Consider the following 23,123-nt stretch of genomic DNA (forward strand, 5'->3'; position numbering starts at 1 on the left):
TTAATCCTCTTCAGGGTTATTTTAACCCCCACATTTGCAGGCACGGGAAGGCTACGAGAGAGACCAGAGCTGCCCTGTTTTTACTGAACAATAATTATACATACTATACCAACCTTCTGAGAAAAATACAAAACATTAAACAAAGCCACAAAGACTTGCGAACTACCCAGCCTAAAATGAACTTACAATGTCCGGTTTCAATAGATTTTCCAAATGCTTAACTCAAGTCTAAGCAAATCAGTCTCTTAAGCTTAAGCCAAGAAAAAGTATTCTCTATAAGATTGAATATCAGTACAGTGGTGCCCCGCAAGACGAATGCCTCGCAAGACGGAAAACCCGCTAGACGAAAGGGTTTTCCGTTTTTGAGTTGCTTCGCAAGGCGATTTTCCCTATGGGCTTGCTTCGCAAGACGAAAACGTCTTGTGAGTCTTGCGATTTTTTTTCACTCCCCCCCCCTTTTTCTAAGCCGCTAATAGCCTTTTAGCCACTAAGCCGCTAAGCCTTTAATAGCCGCTAAGCCGCTAAACCGCTAATAGCGCTAAGCCGCTAATAGGGTTGCTTCGCAAGACGAAAAAACCGCTAGACGAAGAGACTCGCGGAACGGATTTTTTTCGTCTTGCGAGGCACCACTGTATAGGACTTTGAGATTAGACCACTGAAGAAGCCTGGAAAACTACCTTGGGAGTGTGCTACCTGCAAGCCCCAGTAAAAGGCGAACAGCGGCCTCTTGATTACTTGGACTGCCAGGGTGAAGCAGGTGCAAAACGCCGGCACCCTGTTGTCTATGACTTCATTGCCTACAATTTTATTAACATCTATCTCCAACTCTACTAGGATCTCTCGGTATTGCCAATATCACCGATCTTAGCCTTTTGTTGGTATCTTCATGAACTTATCTAAAAGACCGAGTTAAGCATTTGAAAAATCTATTGAAACCAGACATTATAAGTTCATTTTAGGCTGGGTAGTTCGCAAGTCTTTGTGGCTTTGTTTAATGTTTTGTATTTTTCTCAGAAGACCCTCGGCACTGGACCTCAGTGTCCGGGCAGAACGATGGGGGCTTTGTAATCTGCCTAGACTTGGGGGATTCAGTCCCTTGGGATGCTGGGCAGCAAAAGCCACCCCTCCCCCCCATTTTTTATATCATAATCCAAAAAGTTAAATGTCTGAATTTTGATGTAGACTTTAATCATTTCATTAAGCTGAAGGAGAGGGAGAGAAGATTACAAGGAGAGTCTCCACAGAATCTGAGGACTCTCCAAGGTTTTTAAACAAAAGTTGGATGGTCATCTGTCATGTATGATTTAGTTTACCTTATTTTTTGCTCTATAAGACTCACTTTTCCCCCTCCTAAAAAGTAAGGGGAAATGTGTGTGCGTCTTATGGAGCGAATGCAGGCTGCGCAGCTATCCCAGAAGCCAGAACAGCAAGAGGAATCACTGCTTTCACTGCGCAGCGATCCCTCTTGCTGTTCTGGCTTCTGAGATTGAGAATATTTTTTTCCCCTTGTTTTCCTCCTCCAAAAACTAGGTGAGTCTTGTGGTCTGGTGCATCTTATTGAGCGAATAATACGGTAGTTTCCTGCACCGCAGAGGGTTGGACTAGATGACCCTCGGTGTCCCTTCCAACTCTACAATCCTATCTCATAAATGGTGGTATAGTTGTCACTTTATAATGCAATAGACTCATCGGACAGATGTGTACGTAACTCAGTTATCAGCTACTGGAGTTTTGGTATGTTCATCGTGACTGTGTTAATGGAAACGCTTTCTCTCTGAAAGTGACTCCTTCCATAACAGTAAATTTTACTGAATTTGGGGGGCTGGTTGATGTAAAGCCAAAGCCTTTCTTCATGTCACCCTTGCTATTTAATGTGACAAAGTAGTAATCCTGATTCATATGCCACTGATTTAAGATGCTGCAGCCGTTGCTAGGGCTGCTCCATATATCACAAGCCAAGAGAACATGAGTCTGTGGCTGGTCGTGGACCTTAGTTGTTGAATAGCGTGGCGAGATTGAAAGCAGATCTCTTTTCCCCCCTGTAAAGGCCATTATCAAAGCAATCTTCGTTCTACCATTAGTGCTGGCTTGTTCATGATAGATGGGCAGCGAATGCGTTTCTGGTTTAATTGCTGTAGTACAGAAGCGTGAATTTATTGTACTCTGTCGTTCCCCTTCTTTATAGGAAAAAGTTATACGCAGAGAAGTGTTTGTTGCTGAAAGAGGAACAAGAATTGTAATTCCAGTTAACCATGAGATGGAACAATTGCATTTGATGCTCGGTTCTACCAATATTTCCCTCATGCGTGCATGTTAAAAACAAATACTTTAACTCCACCATTGTCTAAATAAATGAAAATGAAAAAATTGTCCAGCTAAGATAGTTTTCTTCCACTATATAGAAGGGTCTGGTGACTTCTGTTTCAGTATATCTGAAGAAGTGTGCATGCACACAAAAGCTTATACCCAGAACTAACTTACCTGGTCTCTAAGGTGCTACTGGACAATTTTTAATTTTTATTTCTTTATTTCGTCTGCGTCAGACCAACACGGTTACCTACCTGAATCCACCATTGTCTGTATGCTTGCAGAATGAAGGCTGTCAACCACAATTCCCTCAAGGGGAGGCAAACTCGGCCCTCCAGATGTTTTGAGACTACAGTTCCCATCATCCCTGACCACTGGTCCTGTTAGGTAGGGATGATGGGAGTTGTAGGCCAAAAACATCTGGAGAGCCAGGCTCATGGGTATTGTATTTTCTAAGCCTAGCAAGTACTGGCTTTAGCAAAGCTATGTGTTTGTGACTGTATATGTGTGGACTTTGCTAGCAACTTGGGAGGAGAGACCACTTGGAGCAGGATACGAATCTCTAGATTTTAAACGGAGCACTTTACAAATAAGGCAGAATGTGGGTTAAATTTCTTTCCCCTTGAGACTTGAAGCTTAATTTAAAATTACTTAATATGTATTATCTCCATCATTTCTCTTCCCTCCAAGGCATGAGATAGCTAAGCCACCAAAGTGTTTAAAAGCTGACTAAACTGACCCCAACTAAACAGTCCAATCGTTAAAAGGCGGCAAAGGTGTGATCTCTGCATTTGCCAATATAAAATAGGCCTTTATAAATCCGCATTACAGTGGTACCTCGGGTTGCATGCGCTTCAGGTTGCAGACTCCGCTAACCCAGAAATAGTGCTTCAGGTTAAGAACTTTGCTTCAGGGTGAGAACAGAAATTGTGCTCTGGCGGCACGGCGGCAGCAGGAAGCCCCATTAGCTAAAGTGGTGCTTCAGGTTAAGAAGTGTTTCAGGTTAAGTACGGACCTCCGGAACGAATTAAGTACTTAACCTGAGGTACCACTGTACTCTGCAACTTCTAGTACGGCTTGGTTGGAGCAACAGCTAAGGAAAATAGCACAGTGACTCCACTGAGAACCCCCTGCTTTGCCTGAATTTATGCAAGAGGATATCTTAGTATATCGGCATAGCTTTCAAGCAGAGTGCGGCCTGGTCTTCAAAGCAGTGAACCACTGACAATTTGACATTCAGGCCCCTTTTTTGGCTAGGTGGGCGAAATGTTAAAGCAGTGTGTGCTTTCATCTAGTCATCTGAATAACAAGTCATCCTGAAGCAGCATCTCTGCCTTAAGGCCCGATGAAATCTCGACAGATTGCGCCTTCGTTTCTCTGCGTAGGTCTTGAAATATTTATTGTGACAGTCACCACTGAACTAAAATGTCACGTTGAACGTATACTGACCCCTATGTAGAGGCCTATTTATTATTTAGAGGTTTTTAGCCATTTCTGCCCTGGATAATAGATTATTTTTATATATATAAAAAAACATAACTTTAAGGACAGCAAAAATATTTCACAAAAGTCACACACTGACACTCTGAAAATAACCTTCGCTCCATCACAGGGCTTTGAGAGCACAACCAAATTAGACCATGTCTTCCAACTGAGTCTCATCGGTTGAATTAATATAAAATGAGTTGTAACTCGGCTGTGACCCTTTATTAGTGACTGGCCTTTTAAAAGATATTAAAATGCAAACACTGGACAATGGGCTGCATACTTGAGGCACTATTAACTTGAAACTTAATAAATCAGATCTGAAGCAACCTTTTCCTCCCAATTTGAATAAGAGCGCCCCTCACCGGATGGTGATACATCCATACATCTTGCAACAAAATGAAAAATTCATTGCTTTACAGCTTCAAAGGTGTTTTTGGGTTATTTTGCCTTTCCGATGCCATCTTTCATGCAATCCATTACTAGCTGTCTATCACCAACCATTGCAATTTTCCCTTCCAGAAATCTTAATTGCTTCTTATTTCTAATTCTTAAAGAAAGGCTTTGATTGGTGGGTGGAAAAACGCGTCCAATTGTCAAGATCCTCAGGGGACAGTCGCCTTTTAAAAACATGCACCTTCTGTCCTCAACTATTGAACTAAACGGTTGTGCTGATGGGATACTCGGATCACATAGATGCAGATTCATTATTTAGAAGCTTTTAGTGTTTTCTGCCCCGAGTCAATAAGAATTTGGGGGTTTCTTTCCCCCTCACTGCTTGTGGCCTATTTCTGATGGGCTGCAAGTAAGGTTCGATTCAAGTGTAGGCAGGAAAAACTCACTGAGGCGGCAAATATAGAATCAGGATTTGAAACTGAAAACACCTACCCAGAGAAAAGATCCTTAAAAGTTCTTAAATCACTGCATGAATCGACGTTTAGTCAAGAACATTTTTATTTTTTTCATGAGGAAAGCCATCGAATGCCAAAAAAAAAAAAAAGGACCTTTCAGGTAAATTCCTGCACGGCAAGTGAAGTAACAGAAGACAGAACATAAACCTATCTGTGACATGAAACAAACCACCCTTTAAATTTATGATGAAGGTGGAGAAATCATTCTGAAGCAATCTTTTATATCTATTTATTTGAGTGTTAGAATATCTGTAGAAGCAGCTGCATGTGACTTTCCCCTCCAATGTCTTGTGCGTTTATTTATTCACTTCTGAAAATGGTGGATGCTGGTAAGTTTCTGAGAATGAATATGTTGTAAGCCATGTGTTGGGAGTCATTCATTTATTCTCCCTCTTAATTTTCAGGTCAATTCCTCAGGTGCAGTAAACTTTCTGCTTGTCCGTAATAAGCCTCATTGGAACTGCACTTCAGGTCTAGGGGCAGAGATACATAGCACGAAGCAAACATGGGGTACCCAACTAAAATGGGGGCCATTTGCAGGAGTATTTAGAAGACCAGAGGTGAGGGAACAATCCTGCCCTGCTCCTTTCCATTCTACTTGCAAATGCCATTCTCAGCCATGAATTTATTGTGGTTTTCCCCTTCAAAGCTGGGCTCCATAACTGGAAGCGAAGCACCAGCAGATGTTTGGGTGGGTGTCAAGGGGAGCCTTGGCCAACACACAAAATCCCTCTCAAAATACCTTCCTTGCCTTTGTATTCACATACATATATGATGGGCAGAAGCATGTCCCTGAACATTGATGGATGTCCATCTTGGGAGTTCAGAAGACTCAAGGTTCTCAAGCACATCTCCACAGGGACTGAGACCAACAAAAGAGATGACTTTGACAAATGCATTGTGACTTTTCAGGATTCCCCATGTGAGAGCAGGCTCCTATGCTTCTCAAAAACATTTCATGATGGCCAAGAGGAGATCCTGTGCAAGGAGCAACAGCCGGAAAGCGGCGGAAGCATGACCAATCTGTTTGAGATCTGACTTCCCAGCTTCACCTGCTCATTAACTTACAAAGCCACAAACAGTAATTTATCCTTAAGTTCCTTCCTCTGTATTCTGCTACGGAGATATACTAAGTCTCTGAGCAATCTGCAAACCAGCTTTCGTTGAGTTGGGCTCTTGTCCCATCAAACTGCTACACATTTTCAAAAATAAACAATTGTGTACAGTTGTACCTTGGACGGAATCCATTCCGGAAGTCTCTTCGACTTCCAAAATGTTTGGAAACCAAAGTGCGGCTTCTGATTGGCTGCAGGAAACTCCTGCAGCCAATTGGAAGCCCCGTCGGATGTTCGGGTTCCAAATAACATTTGAAAACCGGAACACTCACTTCCGGGTTTGCGGCGTTCAGGAGCCAATATGTCTTGAGTACCAAGGCGTTTGGGATCCAAGGTACAACTTTACAGTACTACCTATGTCTGCTAGTAATGTTTGAAGGATGCTTCTATTACAGATTGACTGGAATTAAATTTTGAACCAATGAAGTTCAGCCATGAACGGGAGATGTGAGGCCCAACTAGAATAGTAGAAACAAACAATGGCCTTTTCAAAAAGGATCAAGGGCAATTTTAAAAGCAATGTGTGTCTTTGGCATGGCCACATCATATGTATTGTTCTCTGTTTTACAGCAATGTGTAGAAATAAAATACTAATAAGGGCCTTGAGCTAGAAAATGCCTATATGTCAATCAATAGCGCAGACATAATGGTTTGCAGAGTGGAAGTTGAAGGGTTGAACTGCAGGGATTTCATAACTTCACAAACATTTGGCTTTTGAGTTCAGAGAAAGGTACACATCCCCTAGTTGAACCTACACCAGGCCAGAACACGAATAACCTACTGAAAAATAGAAGCAACACATGATTTGCAAGCCACACGTTGCTCAATATAAGTTGTCAAACTGGTGTACTTTGAGCTGTACTTGTTATAGTCAATAGTATTTTCTTTCTTTCTTGGAATTAAGGACCTTTTCCTTAAAGATGACTGCATTTGAAGTTACAGTCTCAGGTAAAAAAAATAAATCTTAAATATTCCAGCCACACAGATAATTAAAAAGTTGCCATTTAGCCAAACATCTAGCTAAATAAGTATTTCAGCACTGAAATATTAGATCTTTAATATTTATCCGGCTCTAGACCCAAATAAATAATATTACAGCATACATTTGTTAACGATATCGGAGGGACTGTCACAAGAAATATACTCTTCTCGTTTTATTTCCAAAGAGATGCAAATTTTGAGTCTGATCATGCTAGAGAAATCAGTATTGTCCTGGCCGAGAAAAATCGGTAACATTTGCCAACATTTGTGTGAGTGCTTACAGACACGCACACAGATATATGATACATACATGAGCCACATGTATGTGAAGACAGAATATAAACTACGCAGTATTGATTTTTATCCAGTATATTTTCGTGGCAAGCAAAAAGAACCTGTTGTTGAACAGCACTGTCATCATTCATCAGCAAACTATTTCAGTTGAGACACTCTGAAGAGTGGCAGGCTAGGATTATTTTCCATTTCACACAGGAAGGTGCTGAGGAATCCCATTAATTCTGCACACACCTCTCTTGCCATTGGTTCAGCAACTGAAGGCTGGCTGGTGATCTCTTCAGGCTGGCTGGCTCAATCTCTGGGGTCTCCAAGTTGTTGATCCATATTCCCAAACAGGTTTGTAGAATTCTTGCTGGTTGTGAAAGTGACCCTGACATCTTTATTGCGTTTGCACATGTGTGTTTGTGTGCACGTGCCAAACCGAATTATCCATTTTGCAGAAATGCAACATTTACCAAAAAAAGTACGCTTCTTAATGGTTAAGTTTCAGCACACAATCAAACTTCGCTTTGCGTTAGAATTTTTCTCTCTTTTTTTTACTGAGCTTTGGAAAAATAAGAAACATGTGGCAGCCTAAAATAAATTACACAATAATGTACAATATATATATTTATACACATTCATATGTATATATACACATATATTGATAAAGGATCGCAATTGTAAGATTTCATCTGTTCTAAGCTACCTGCCCCCACCCTAAATCTAGAAAATGGCTTTGAGCACAATTAAATAAAGTCATTTTACTGCTCTACACCTTATAGAAAAATATAATTTGGCTAAAGAAACCTTGAAATGGAACATTTCAAGACATTTCCTCTCGGATTATGATTACATCATGTCATGTGGTCAAAAGTAAGTTCCTAGACGGGCACCTGGGAGACCCACTTTGCCCTGTCTACGCATGCACACACCGGCTTGGAAAGTGTTGGCGTTTCCGATTCAACACCCAGAAACGCAGGAAGGTCCCAAGGAGAACAGGTACATTCCCCACCACATTTCCGCACCAACAGCAGGAAGCTGGTTGCATAAATCTGATATCCTTTGCTGGTTCTAACAGTCAGCCCTGCCACATGAAGGCTGAAATCCTGGGCTTTTGTGACCTGTATCTGTGACGGATCAAGCATAAGCTCATTCAGTCACCAGAGTACCATGTAGACATTCCCAGCCCAACCAGATTAATGGGTGACAGATGAAATACTAATTCCTTTGGCCAGAGACACCAAACACAGCATTTCAAAATGCCTGCCTTCTTTCAATGCAGTAGGCTTTTTTCCACGCAGTGCTGGTAAAACGTTGGAAGCGACAACCCTATACAGAGTTACCTCCGTTAAAGGGATATACCATGATATTCTCTGTATATGTTAGCATGTGTATATTTTTTTGAATAGACAGTACAAACAGCCATATTTTCAAAACACTGGATTACAACTTTGGTTTCTAAGTATTGGCTGTGGGTTATTTCCCCCCTTTGCCATTTTTCGTCACCTTCCTTTTGGGAAACAATTGCTTGCCTCAAACCTTAAACAACAGTATCCCGCACACCACTGAGCATGGAAGCCAAAGTCTCGTGAAGAAAGGATTTTAGACTGGACCCTAATATTCTATATAAAGCGTCTGATTTAAATGTCCATAGTTGATTTTTTTTAAAAAAAAACAGACAGTTATAAGGTTAGTGTAGCACAGTTAACAACTGAGAAACCAGAGAACAGAAAGATTATTTTGCATCTTATCATAAACTCTAAACAAAAGTATTGTCCTGTGTTTATCATGGTCTATTTAATGTATGCCACCTATCATTTTCTTGACCCCCGCCTCAAAATTCTGCTTTGCAGCGGTATACAACAGATTACACGGAACAATGAGAAAACCATAGTGAAGAACCCACCGTGGTACAGGTCAACAGATCAAAGTCATTTTCAAGCAAATAAAATAAAGCTAACGATGTGTGTCTCCCCCGTCCCAAAGGCTGCATTTCAAACCTTCCATTATTATTATTATTATTATTTTAAAAAGGAAGTGTGTGGGAAGCACTGGCAGAGGCAGAAAGGACGGCAGCAGAATCCACGAATAAGCCGACTTTGGTTGAGAAATGGAGACCGTCGAAAGAAGGGAGATCCCAACTACCGTGTAGCGGCCACGTTCTCTTGAGTTTGCATGTGGTGAGAGAAGAATTTCAGTCGAAGGGAGAGGGAAGGGAAGCAGAGACTGTTCCTTTCAGTCCCTCATCCATGCCTGCATACTTGGTATGCTAGGGAATTCGTTATCGGAAACCTTTGGAATCAAGGCTTCTTTATTACAAAGAAACAATGAAGTATGCGAGAGAGAGAAACAGAGAGAGAAATATGCTTCCAGTTGTCCCTGCAGAGAACAGTCACCTGTCATTTGCTATTCGTTCTCTCTCATTTCGACAATGTCCGTCATTTCCTCTGTGTGAGGCATGTCAGTCATTGCAGAGTCCTCGCCTTCTGTTGCCGTCTCATTGTCGTTCCTCTTCTTTTTCTAGTGGGGAGAGACAAGAGCGTTGTGGGAAGGCGGCCTTGCCAGTCTGCTTGGCTTTTAAAATCAAGGGAACCAAATAATCCCCAAGTGCTCAGGCCTAATTCTCACTGGAAACTACTCATGATGTTAATCAAGCGGGAGTCCCCCCAATCGTGCCCTTTTCCTATCCTCCACAAAACAGGATCCTAGGCTGTAGTCACCAATAAGAGGCTGACTTTGGGCTCAGTGGGGAAAGGCTTATATTGTTCAGTGCTGCGTCATCCCCTCGCTTTTGTAAAAAGAATTGTAAAGGACAAAACCATGTGTGCACTCATAGCAGCACAAAGATCTCTGTATGTCAGTTTACAGTTTCTCAAATTTGGGTTCCCAGTTGTTGTTGGACTACAACTCCCATCATCCGTAGTGAACAGGACCAGTGGTCAGGGAAGATGGTATTTGTAGTCCAACAAAGAGCTGGAGATCCAAGTTTGAGGAACACTGGCTGACAGTAGTCACATGGGCTTTCCAGGAAGTTCTGATGAACTCGAATCTGCTTTGTTTATACAGTGTTGAAAGAGGAAAACAAGGTTCCACGGCTACCTAATGCAGTACAATAAGTGACGGTAAGTGGTCCACCCCCATTTGTTGAAAATAGGGGAACAGAACATCCAAACTGTGTTTCAAGGGCATGTTCAGTTCCCTCCATCTCAAGCTAATTTCAAAAACGGTCATCTCAGTGAGAGCTACGACAGCAGTTTCTTACCTGTTTCTGATAGACGTAACAAGCTGCTATTGCAACCATGGTAGATTCTCCTACAAAGCCCGCCAGAAGTGATCCTACTCCCAAGGTGGCTCCATGAACCCTAATCGCACGAGGAGAAGAAAAAATACACCAACTTTCATTATCATCTCTCTCACATATATACTTAATCCATGGTCACTGTGCTACTATAAGGAAGGGTAGAATTAAAATGATAAAGGATAGGCATTACAGACATTTTAAACACAGTTGTCTCTTGCAGTGTAAGAGGCTAACAATAGCTGCCTTGTCGTCTGTAACAATTCCTTCCTCTTAGTCACTGGCTCCAGTGGCACAGAATGTTGACTGGTAGCTGTCAACCTGCAACTATAACCATCGCTAGCTACTGCACGAAGCTGAAACAAGGGCATGGCAGGGAGAAAAAAATTACACTAGACATAAAGACAGGAGAGGCTATGTGCCAATGATATCCGTGTGGCTTCAGAGTTAAGCAGGAAAGGGCTTCAGCTAGGAAGGGAGCTTGAATTGCGAGAAGCAGCACAGGTAAGTTCGGGAACCTGAGTGGATGAAGGGGCAGAATAGGCAGCAAAAGAGGAGCAGGGACTTGAAGAAGCGAGGGACACGGAGAAGAGTGAACAGTGATCAGAAGATTTGCTTGCTACTTGAGGAAGACATGGGGGAGAAAGGGCTAAGCCTTTGGGCTAAAGCCAAGGAACATCAAGGGAAAAGAAGCAGAGGGGACGAGGCTGAATTTCACGACTGCATTGCTTTGAAATGATCGTACAATACCTTGGCAGCTGCAGCTAGGTGAATGATGATTTTTATTATTTAGTAACCAAAAAAGAGAATCAATCTTGCAGCAAAAGCATGCCTTCAAACAGGCCAGTGTTCTAGCTAAAGTGCAAGGTGGGTGTTAATAATCTTTTTCTGACGTTTAAAGTAATCCTGTCAAGAGTTTCCTAGAAAGCCCAAATCATCGTACTACAACTAAGGAACGCACTCTAAATTCTGTTGCGGATTACCCTAGGATCTCCGGATGAAGGGTGGTATACAAATTTAATGAAGAATAATAATAAATTGTTAGAAAATGGAAAAGAAGCTGTTTTCTCTTATGCAAAACACGGATGTTAGCTTTGTTTTCTCTAATATGAAAAGCAGATCCCTTTCAGCAAATATATCACAGACAGCAGAGCAAAGTGCTGGTATTAAAATCAACTCATTAACAATGCCATCCTCTGTAGTGGTGATCTCCTCATCCTGCAAAAATAGGTTTTTTTGAAAAAAAGGTAAAGGACCCCTGGACAGTTAAGTCCTTACAAAGGTGACTATGGGGTTGCAGTACTCATCTCGCTTTCAGGCCGAGGGAGCCAGCGTTTGTCCACAGACAGCTTTCCGGGTCATGTGGCCAGCATGACTCAACTGCTTCTGGCACAACGAAACACCGTGACGGTAACCAGAGCACACGGAAACACTGTTTCCCTTCCCGCCGCAGCGGTACCCATTTATCTACTTGCACTGGCATGCTTTCGGACTGCTAGGTTGGCAGGAGCTGGGACAGAGCAACGGGAGCTCACCCAGTCGCGGGGATTCGAACTGCCGACCTTCTGATCAGCAAGCCCAAGAGGTTCAGTGGTTTAGACCACAGGGCCACCCACATCCCATTGCCCGCACAAATAGCATGCAGGTGAATAGAAGAAGGAAATGATGGACACAGGGCAAGATATGCGTATTCTCTGAAGGATCATCAGGGCACTGTCATGTTGTCAGCTCAAGAATCTTGAGGGCCGTGTGTCAGATTCATTCTTCCTGCTGTCAAGAGTGTACAAGCAAAAACAACTAATGGTGCCCCCTCCATAGAGCAAAATGGTTGGGGGCTGATATTTCTGTGCATGGATACATTCACCATGATACACTAAGTCCGGGCCAACGAAATGAAATCTTTGAATGAGAGGGAAAATCTCTTTGAAGAAGAAGAAAATAAATTCCAGGTGAACTTGAGGACAGGCTATATAGCTCAATAGAAGAGAACATATTTTCCACGCATCTCCCGTTCAAAGGATCAGTTGCAGGTGATGAGAAACCCCACTCTCTGCCAAGAGAGACCTTGGAAAAATCACCATCAGCCAGAACAGATAATGGCAGGCGAGGTGGACAAAGAGAGCTGCCTGATCTGGTATGAGGCAGTTTTCTGTTGAGAGCTTTTGAATGAGAGCTGAGAAGTAAAGGCTAAAAGAAGAAGGGGCAAGGCAAGAGAGGCAGAGCTGACCCTGGAAACCAGACACAGGTGAACTGATCAGCCGATAGCTTTGTGGAAACAACTGGGAATGGTGCCAACTGCAAAGGACTGGATTGGGTGGAAGGCTGCAGCTACCAGTTTTTAGGCCCGTAGCTGAACGGTGGTTCATTTCAGTGGTGTAGCAAACAAATGGTTTTCCACAATATTTTAAAATTTTCTATATAAATATTACATACATGTCAAAAAAGAGTACAGTTATACAAATAATACATTACCAAATAATAATAAGCTACCTATAAGAAGAAAAAATACAGAAAATAAGAAAATGATACATACTGAAAAGAAAAAGGGGGAAGGGGAATAAAGAGAAATAAAATAAAAAAGTCAAAAGGAAAATAGAAAAATAGAAAAATAGAAAAAGTTGACTTCCTTTGACCACTATACTGTTTATATGATCTCATATCTTTAGTTGTCTGTAATTGTTTTTCATTAATGGAGAGACTATTTGTTTACCTGTGGAATTTTTAGTCAGACTGAGCCAATTATAATTTTGGCAACCGACTTTCTTCATATAATTTGTAAAGACACCCCATTCTCTCCTGATTTTTTCATTTGGTTGGTTTCTTACTATTTCTGTTAATTTCACCAGTTCGAGGTATTCGCTTAATTTTAATAACCATTCTTCTTTCGTTGGGTTTATGTTGCTTTTGCAATATTTTGCAATCACTATACTGGCGGTCGTTATTGCGTACAGACAAAATCTTTTATTATCTTTTGGAATGTCTGTTGTGAATAAACCTAATAAGAATAGTTCTGGGGTTATTTTTGTAAAGGTGTATCTTAATGGTGCCAACTGCAAAGGACTGGATTGGGTGGAAGGCTGCAGCTACCAGTTTTTAGGCCCGTGGCTGAACAGTGGTTCATTTCGGTGGTGTAGCAAAATTTATGTAGAGCAGAAGTTTAGGTTTAGTTATAGTATAATAGAATAATATAGCATGCTGCACCACACAGATGAGGATGCGTAGAAAGATAAAGGGCCAACTGTCATGTTAGATATCTCATTAATGAATAAATTCAGAGATGATGGCACTGGACAAATTGGCATCGGTGTGCATTGCAACAGAACTGCAGCAATCTCTTTTTTAAAAAAATATATTCAGTTTTTCAGTTTAAAGTTTTACAGTCAATTATCCAACAACCAACAAAAAAACCAGATTCCAAAGAATCTCCTGGACTTCCATTCCTCCCTTTTGTTAACCATTTCCTCCTGTATCTTTTATAATAACCCAAAACTTTTACATCTCCATTATATCCAAAATTCAACATTAAACTACAAGCGTTAGTCCAATCCTACTTATGATTTTAGCAGTTTACAATGGTTTTTAAGAGAAATTATAAATTTTCCCCATCCCTGATTAAAATTTTGGTCTTCATGATTTCTGATACTCCCAGTCATTTTTGCCATTTTGGCATAATCTGTCAACTTCACCTGCCATTCTTCTACCTACCAGTGCAGCAATTTCATGTGGGTGGATGATACTGTGGTTTTATTTCATGCATGGGAGATTTCGTGGGCCTCTTATGTTCTGGGTGATGTGCTATCCAGGGGCTGAAAAAAGGGGAACCAGACGAACTTACCCCAAGTAAGGCAACACAATCAGACTGGTGATGAGGACAATGATCCGCAGTACTGAGCTGGGGGCCAGCACAAAAGTCTTTTTTAATGTCATCAGCCATCCTGTCAAATGTGCTCTTACTGTGACTGTAAAAAGAATGTGGGAAGAACAATCAGATACTTGCAGGGAGAGTTTGGCTGCGCATCCTGCCTGTAGCAGAATCTCTGACTTTCTCTGGATAAACCAATTGGTCTCCTGTGGCCAGTAGCAGCTGGCAGAGGGACAGCACCATCGCTCCCCTGGCTTCCTAACACAGTGGGTCATTGGCACTTGCTGATATGGAGGGGTGAGGCACAGGAACCATAGTCCAGTGTGGTCCGTGGTTGTGGAACCAATCCAACGCATTGCACTGGCCCAAGCTCTCAGTGCTACCGCCTGCAGCCCTCAGAGATCATTTGCTGACAAGTTCACGACAATATCCGTAGTTTGCATGATGGAAGTTCAAGCTTAATATGGATGGACGTTTAATAACAGCTCCCCATGGGCTGTTATTAAAAGCAGCAGATAGTCCATGCAATTAAACCACCAACATTTCAGATATGAGGACAGCAGGTACGCAATTAAAAGATGCCACTTAATAATCGCAGTCCTGCCTGTGAGAAGTATAATGGGTGGGGAAAGCCCTGCTGGACAAAACAATTAGAATGCAGTGGTACCTCGGGTTACAGATGCTTCAGGTTACAGACTCCGGTAACCCAGAAATAGTACCTTAGGTTAAGAACTTTACTTTAGGATGAGAACAGAAATTGCGTGACGGCTGTGCAGCGGCAGCAGGAGGCCCCATTAGCTAAAGTGGTACCTCAGGTTAAGAATGGTTTCAGGTTAAGAACAGACCTCCGGAACAAATTAAGTTCTTAACCCGAGGTACCACAGCACTCTCACTTGCCGATAAAAAACTGAACATTTTGTTTTTACTTCTATTCGTTTTATATCTGCACATAGAAAACAAAAACATGAGAAAGGTTCTAGCCAAAAATCTCTTGAATGTGCTAGATTTTGACATGCGGGAAACCCTTTAATAATAATAACAACAACAACAACAATAAAAACAACAATAACAATAACAATAATAATAATAATTTATTTATTATTTATACCCCGCCCATCTGGCTGCATTTCCCCAGCCACTCTGGGCGGCTCCCAATCAAATGTGAAAAACAATACAGCATTAAATATTAAAAACTTCCCTAAACAGGGCTGCCTTCAGATGTCTTTTAAAGATAGGATAGCAGCTTATTTCCTTCACATCTGAAGGGAGGGTGTTCCACAGGGTGGACGCCACTACCGAGAAGGCCCTCTGCCTGGTTCCCTGTAGCTTCACTTTTTGCAATGATGGAACCACCAGAAGGCCCTCGGCACTGGATCTCAGTGTCCGGGCTGAACGATGGGGGTGGAGACGCTCCTTCAGGTATTCAGGACCTGAATGCATTCAATGATGCAATTGCCCACCTGTGGCCAGAACATCGGCGAAGCATATGCCCGTTCAGTCTGGGATGGGGCGCCCCCTAAGGGGTGTGGGGTGCAGAAGGCGCCCTCCCATGTGCCACAGTTCAGTGTAGGAGAGGTGAGGAGAAAGGTGCCACCCACTCTCAGCTACCAGGTCAGACCTGACCTGGCGACAGAGACGCTGCGGCTGAGGAGAGCTGCCCTGTTCCGCTGGATCAGAAGAGCTGCTGCTGCCAGGTCAGGCCCTTCTCAAAATTGCACCCAGGGCCACGGCCCCCACAGCACACCCCACGCTACACCTCTGGGCCAGAACAATACAGAGAGGCTTGCCACTTTCTCTGCTGTTTCCATTAACCAGGCCCAAGTGCTGCCTCTTGGTGACATTGCACTAAAGGTAAAGGTAAAGGACCCCTGGCAGTTAAGTCCAGTCGCGAACGACTCTGGGGTTGCAGCGCTCATCTTGCTTTACAGGCTGAGGGAGCCAACGTTTGTCCGCAGACAGTTTTTCCGGGTCATGTGGCCAGCATGACTAAGCCGTTTTTGGCGAACCAGAGCAGCACACGGAAACGCTGTTTACCTTCCCACTGGAGGAAGGCAAATGCCGTTTACCTTCCCACCTTTTTATCTACTTGCACTGGTGTGCTTTCGAACTGCTAGGTTGGCAGGAGCTGGGACCGAGCAACGGGAGCTCACCCCGTCGCGGGGATTCGAACCGCCAACCTTCCAATCAGCAAGCCCTAGGCTCAGTGGTTTAGACCACAGCGCCATATATAAAAAAGCACCCAGCCTCCACTGATATAAATTATGGTGCCATCACTAGAGTCTCTTTAGTTGAACCAGGCTAGACACTTACACAGGTCAGGGAGAAGGAAATGAAAATGCACAGGATTAATGTATAATCTGACGGATGGTTCCCTCCCTCCCTCCCTCCCTCCCCTTTTCCCATACCTGGAACTGGGAAGAAGGAGAAGATACGAAGTGGAATGACACAGAGCTCCGCAAAGGCAAAATCCACTCCAATGATATCAACCAGAATCTTCTCAGACACGTTTGGAGTCCAGAACATCACAAAACAGAGCTGGGGGAGGAGAACCGGAAGATGACAAAAACGGTTAAACGTTTCACATTGTCCCATACTCTCAATTCTAAACGCATTTGGAAATGGTCCCTCATTTCCCCCTTGCAGTGGCGTAGCGTGGATTGTCAGCACCCGGGGCAAGGCAAGTAATTTGCGCCCCCTAACCCGTGGATTTGCGCCCCCTAACCTGTGGATTTGCCCTAACCCCAGATGTTGCGCCCGGTGCGGCCGGCCCCCCCCTGCACCCCCCACGCTACGCCACTGCCCCCTTGGTTTTTACTATATGTTCCCTGCACTTTGGGGTGGGCTATTAGGAATGATTTTAGTGCCTTCTCTTCAAAGAGTAAACACTCAAAGAAAAAACATTTTCAGATTTCTTAAGGTACTTTACTCTCCCTGCAGAATCCCCAAAATTACCTTCATGAATGAAGGTAATTTTCGGGCTGTTTTGTACAATAGGTGAAATTTGGCCAGCAACAATTAGTTGTGCACTAAACTGGAAAATGTACAAATATATTTGCATGCCTTGGCCAATCCCACTAGAAAGAGCCCAATGCCTAGTGATTATAAATTAAGCAACAGTGGGAAAGCACCAATGCAATTAATAAGTGTTGTGAAAACACAGAAGGAAAAAAATATGGACAGAAGGATATATATATATATATACACACACACACACACACACACACCCTCAAAACTGTACTCGGCAGATGACAGGATACGTGGCTGTTTAACATGATGAGACAATCAACTAGGGACTGAGGACTTTGAGAGTTTAAGATCAGAATGTTGAAAATATGAGAACAAGAAGAAAGCAGAAAATATAATTGTGTGAGATGACTGCTTCAGAGGTCCAGAATATGGGAAGTCCATCTGAAATCTAATAATTCGGATTGTAATTTGGTGTTTTTTCTTGATTTGGATTATGATTGGATTTGATTTGTTATTAATTGGATGTTTTTAATAGAAAACTAATATTATTATTTTTTTAAGTGCTGTGAAAATACAGGGTTGGGTCAAAAATACAGCATTGCTGTTCCGCTAGTGCAGCAGATTTCCATGTGTACAACAGAACTTCCCCCTTCTCGCTGCGCATTTGCTCCAGAGAGTTGGAGGACCCTTCAGTGGAGAGGAGGAGAAGGGGAAATCCAGATGCACAATTTGAACTCTGTACCTGCAGCACAAGGTACAACCCATGGAGTTTGCTTATTACATTTGGATCTCCCTCTTCCTCCAAGGAAGTCAGGGAAGATCTGGGTGGATTTGATTTAAATCAAATCAATTCAAACCATGATTTAAATCATGATTTAAATCACCAGTCAGTAAGATTTGATTTAAATCTCTTTTTTTAACAGAAAGACTCATTCCTGCTAGTATAACCTTAATATTTACAACTGGATGAAGGTTTCATTTCTGGAAGAATAAATTTTCAGTGTGGTTTTTACAGTTATATCAAAAATTACTGATTTGGTTATACTATTAGAAATACATAGACAATTATGAAATTATTGTGAGGTTTAATAACAGTTTATATTTGGGCAACTTTTCTGCTATACTTTATTGAAAGGAGAAAAACAATCATTTCCTTAATAACAATTTAAACAATTTATTTAACTGAAAGAATAACATTATAGCATATGTATCCATGTTTGTTACCTGATGGGGATAAACAATTTTTAAAAAACCCTGAATTTTAGCACACATGAAAAACTTAAATCCTTATTTCCTGATGAATAGCCTTTGGACTATAACATAACTTAAATAGAAAACTAAAAAGATTTTTTCCTCCAAAAGCATTTTATTTTAAAAATCCAATTTAAATTTTAAAAAATCCGATTTAAATTAAAAAACAACAACCAATTTTTTTAAAAAAAAAATCATTGATTTTTATCCACTCTTAGAAGACTACACCACCCCTCTAAAGTAAATTAAGTCTGAGAGATGCCAGTCCAAGGTCACTCAGTGAGCCTGAAGACTAAGAGGGGATTTCAGTCCAAGATTCTATTCACCAGGACCATAGAAAGCTGCTTTATACTGAGTCAGACCATTGGTATATCTAGTTCAGTACTGCCTGCTACACTGACTGGCACTGACTGAAGCAGAGGGGCTCTGGGATCTTCTGCTCTTACCGTTGGTTACAGCTCTTCCCAACCACAGAAGTCAGTTCTGCCCATATACTGTATTGGCCTGAATATAAGCATCACTTTCCCCCCCAATTCTGACCGTGAAAAGTTGAAGTGCAGCTTATATTCGCGACCTTATGGTATGCAGCCAGGAGCGTGGGGCAAACAGCGCCAGGAGCGCGGCAAAGAGGCACCCACCCCACGCATAGTCCCCCGTCCTCTCCCCCAAGGCCAGGAGAGAGCGAGGAAGGGGAAAGGACACCGGCAACGCAGTGCGCCCCCCCCCCCCCCGCGCGCGCGCCCAGTTTGTAGGCAGGAGCAGCAAGGAATGGAGCGGCTTATATAGGCATACCTTGGGTTACAGCTACTTCAGGTTGCGTTTTTTCGGGTTACGGGCCACTGAAACCTGGAAGTACCAGAACGGGTTATTTCCAGGTTTCGGCGGTTGCGCATGCGCAGATGCGCCACTGGTGGTTGCAAACGTGCATCCCGAATGGATCACGTTTGCAACCAGAGCGTCCATTGTATTCAGATATTTTTTCTCTTTCCCCTACTAATTTTAAACGTGCGGCTTATGTCCGGGTGCAGTCTATATTTAGGCCAATACAGTAGATTTGCCTGTTCTTAGCCACTTTACACACCGAAGGAATATCCATAAATCATCATCATAATTTATTATTTATACCCTGCCCATCTGGCTGGGTTTCCCTGCTCTGCCACGGCCATCACTATCTCGCAATTCCAGTGAAGTTAGCGTACTTTTTTCTTCTTACTGGGACAGGTAACTCGAGACCTTAAAGGTGACCTTGCTTTTGAAAATGGAGATGTGCGAGTCGAGCACATCGTTTTCTAATTAAAACCTTCTTTTGAAATGGCAACAATTTTATTACGGTGAAAATGTACACAGCCATGAAGGATTAAAGTAAGTTCAAGGCTTTGTAAAAGCTCTCCTTTTTTCTTTTTCTGTTTTACTACTCTTGATTCTTGGAAGTGATTTATCTGCTTTCATGGCTGAAGAGAAGACATTTACAAGATTGGATTTGGGTGCCGGGGAAGCAATGTCACACTTGAATTTAAAGATTAGTATATTATTGTGAGAATTAAGAAAGGATTGCTTGCCCTGACAAGACAAGTTGGTTTTCTTATGAAGGCACTATTCCCTGCATGAATAAAGAGATCCATTTGCATCCCTAAAGGGAACGTTCCCCGCTCTTTTTGTAACGTATTGTATTCTTCTCATTTACCATCTGAATGTGTTTGGAAATGACAAACCCTCAGTGAATTTAAACTTGTTCCAAGGGCTCACACGCCCAGCAAAGATTTATATCTAAATTATTTCAACATGATTTGGTAAATTAGATTTAAATAGCTGCCAACTTCTTGCATGGGGTAAAAATGTCAGCTACTCTCTTCCGTACAAACACAGCTCTCAAAGTGGTCCCCTGTTCCTTCCTCATACAAGCACAATGGATAACTTTCCTCATTGCATTATGCATGCAATATGAAGGAAAATATATACTCTCTCCTGTATTTGCAAGTTTATTCTAAACACAGGCAATAATTTTTAAAAATGCTGTTAGAATACCTAAAAAGAAGTATTTCGCACAGTTGAACTGCAGCTCCTTTTATAGCAAGCAAACTCAGGAGAATTGGCCATAAAACTCTAAAGCAGAGAGTTTAGGAAATTTTAGGAGTTGGCAGACACAAATGGGATTGTGGACGTCTTCCAGATGGGCCAGTTGCCTGGCAGAAGAGGACTTAAAAGGTAGTTTGCCTCAAACACGTCCTGGTTCAGAGATTGAGGGCCAAACATGTTATCCGTGCTGTCTTAAAAGCCACATTCAGAAATATAATAGCCACGCAGGTCCTCAAATTGAATCCGGTACAAAGAGAGGGGTTAAACTTCTCCCTCCGCGCCTTTTTCAATAAAGCACTCATTAATTCGTTCAGCTTCAAAAAGGCAGGGGACAGGACAAAATAGGGCTGATCAACTTGCTTCCATCTCCAAAGAGTGAACTTGATCGGATATAAAAACACACCCAGCACTTTCATGAACAAAGAACGGAATATGCAGAACTGAGAACTCCTGGAGATGCTAAGAGGTGCAGAACCTCAGGGGCAAACAGTCCAGCACACAAACCTGCCGTGCCAATGCGTACACCTAGATCAAATGGAGCGTCACAAAGATCTCCAGCAGATATTGTTCTGCCTGGTCCTGTTTCTTTCTAATAATATCTCTTCAGGATCAGAATGAGGAAGGAACATAGGAAGCCACCTGTTACAGGGGCAGCCCTCTGGCTCCTCTAGCTCAGTATTATGTGCAGTGACAATTCAGGATTTGAGGTAGAATGCTACCTAGCCCTACCTAGAGATGCTGCTCCCGTATACATGCAGATCAAGACGTCTGCCACTGGCCTACAGACCTTTCCCCCCAAGTCAGTGGTGGTGAACCTATGGCACAGGTGCCAGAGACAGCACTCAGAGCCCTCTCTGTGGGCACGCGCACAGTCGCCCCACCATGCTGGAGGTGGGAGATCTCACGCGAAAGTCCAAAGCATGCCGCCCTGGTGGCGTAGCTTCCATGCCGGGGGGTAGGGGAGGAGTGAGGAGGAGAGGAGGGCTGTGTTAAGTTGTGGGTGAACATATCAGACGACACAGCGATTCTTCAAGCAGCTCTTGTTTATTCACAGGCCAGGCCAGGACAGAACTGAACTGAAGGGTTCAGTCAGCCTGCTTATATAGAGCTCCAGTACAATGTAACTGTAACAATTTCCTAAAACTATCCAATCACTGAACGTCACTTTCGATCCCTTATTTGCATAACTATCTACAGTATCCCCCTGCTGGCCCAGGGTGAGAACTTCAGTACATAACAGGCTGGGTTAGGGTTAGGGTAAGGAGAGGGGGCGTCGTCGAAGCAGCGGCCTCCCCAGACAAAGGGACAGGACTTGAGTGCAAAAAAGGAGAAAGAAATCCAAGACAGGAGGTGATCTTGCATGAGAATTTGTGCGCGGGGGGCCTTTGAAACCTCCCACACTTTCTCGGGAAGGAAGCGTCTCTGAGGTTGGCGGGGTTTACTCCCAAGTAAGGGTGTGCAGAATAAGGAGGAGGGAAGACAGGCAGGGATTCAAAGGGGGCGAGGTGTAGGCGAGGGAATGAAGAGCGACATGGTGGGCGACACTGGGGTGTGAGGGATGGGTGTCCTCTCTGGAGGGTTGTTTCCCATAATAAAGAGTATCTGAGGGGTGGGTCAACAGGACTTCCGCCAGCCGGCTTCCTTTGGGACTGATAGGGGTGCATGTAAACACACTTGTGCAGGTTGCATTTTGCAAGGAACAGGTGCTTAATTCTTGGCAGGCTGAAGAGTGACCCTTTTCGAGTTGTGTAGTTTGTGTTCACCCTTTTATCTTGTGAATGTAGATGTTTACATGCGGAATAAGTTTTGGAAAGGAGGAGGGTTATTGGTTCTTGCTTTCATTCTGTATTTTGTGTTTTTCATCTTGTATTTTTATGCTGTGAACTTCCCTAGGACCAACACATGAAGGGCAGTATGCAAATTCAATAAATGAATAAATAGAAGGGGCTTAAGAGAGAAAGGAACTGAATGGAGAGAAAAAGCACTGAGTTATCCCATAAAATTATATATCAACGGAAAAATAACTTAATGAAGAATGTAATGCTATAACTTTCATGAAGGATTATTTATTACAACAGCAGTCATAAAGAAGAAATGTGAAACACACAGAAAAAACGAGATTTGCAGGTGAAATTGCCGTGTTGGCACTTTGCGATAAAGAAGTGGGTTTTGGGTTGGAGTTTGGGTACTCGGATCTCTAAAAAGTTCGCCATCGCTGCCCTAAGTTATCTTTATTTAAAACCCACCAGCTTCCTAGAGCGCTGCATGTGGCTCTCAGTAGCCATGATCCATGCGGATGAAGGAGCTGAGGCAAAACCACAGCTTGACTCCTCATCTTTGGCAGCTGCAGTAGTCGAAACCCGGGGGGGGGGGGGTTCCAACTATTTCTTTATTTGCAAAGGGCCTTTGCACATATCCCCTTCTAGTGTCTCCTTTCTCCATCCCAGTACAAATCTGTGCTTTTCCTCTTTATCCCACATCCAGGAGGGAGGAAGAAACCCCTTACTACCCAACTGCTTTCCTCCCCCCCCCCCTTTGTTTAGATGTCAGTAGGAATGAGAAGCAAGAGGAAATGGGTCTGTGTGTCTTTT

The 23,123-nt window shown here is 42.8% G+C and overlaps 2 protein-coding genes across 2 annotated transcripts in view; one reads left to right on the plus strand and one right to left on the minus strand.

Annotated features, from left to right (window-relative positions):
* The window catches only part of OTULIN (OTU deubiquitinase with linear linkage specificity), a 29,274-nt gene extending 22,841 nt beyond the window's left edge, over window positions 1–6,433 (plus strand). The window contains exon 10 of the mRNA XM_028737957.2: window positions 5,108–6,433. The gene's annotated coding sequence lies outside the window, so the exon portion shown is untranslated. The remainder of the gene's footprint in view (window positions 1–5,107) is intronic.
* A 425-nt stretch (window positions 6,434–6,858) lies between these two features.
* Window positions 6,859–23,123, minus strand: part of ANKH (ANKH inorganic pyrophosphate transport regulator) — a 136,024-nt gene continuing 119,759 nt past the window's right edge. The window contains exons 9-12 of the mRNA XM_028737955.2: window positions 16,644–16,773; window positions 14,212–14,335; window positions 10,341–10,440; window positions 6,859–9,598 (exon numbers count right to left, since the gene is read on the minus strand). Coding sequence (XP_028593788.1) covers window positions 9,485–9,598; window positions 10,341–10,440; window positions 14,212–14,335; window positions 16,644–16,773 — 468 coding nt within the window. The 3' untranslated portion in view covers window positions 6,859–9,484. The remainder of the gene's footprint in view (window positions 9,599–10,340; window positions 10,441–14,211; window positions 14,336–16,643; window positions 16,774–23,123) is intronic.

This window comes from Podarcis muralis, chromosome 8 (assembly GCF_964188315.1).
Source record: "Podarcis muralis chromosome 8, rPodMur119.hap1.1, whole genome shotgun sequence".
NCBI lineage: Eukaryota > Metazoa > Chordata > Lepidosauria > Squamata > Lacertidae > Podarcis > Podarcis muralis.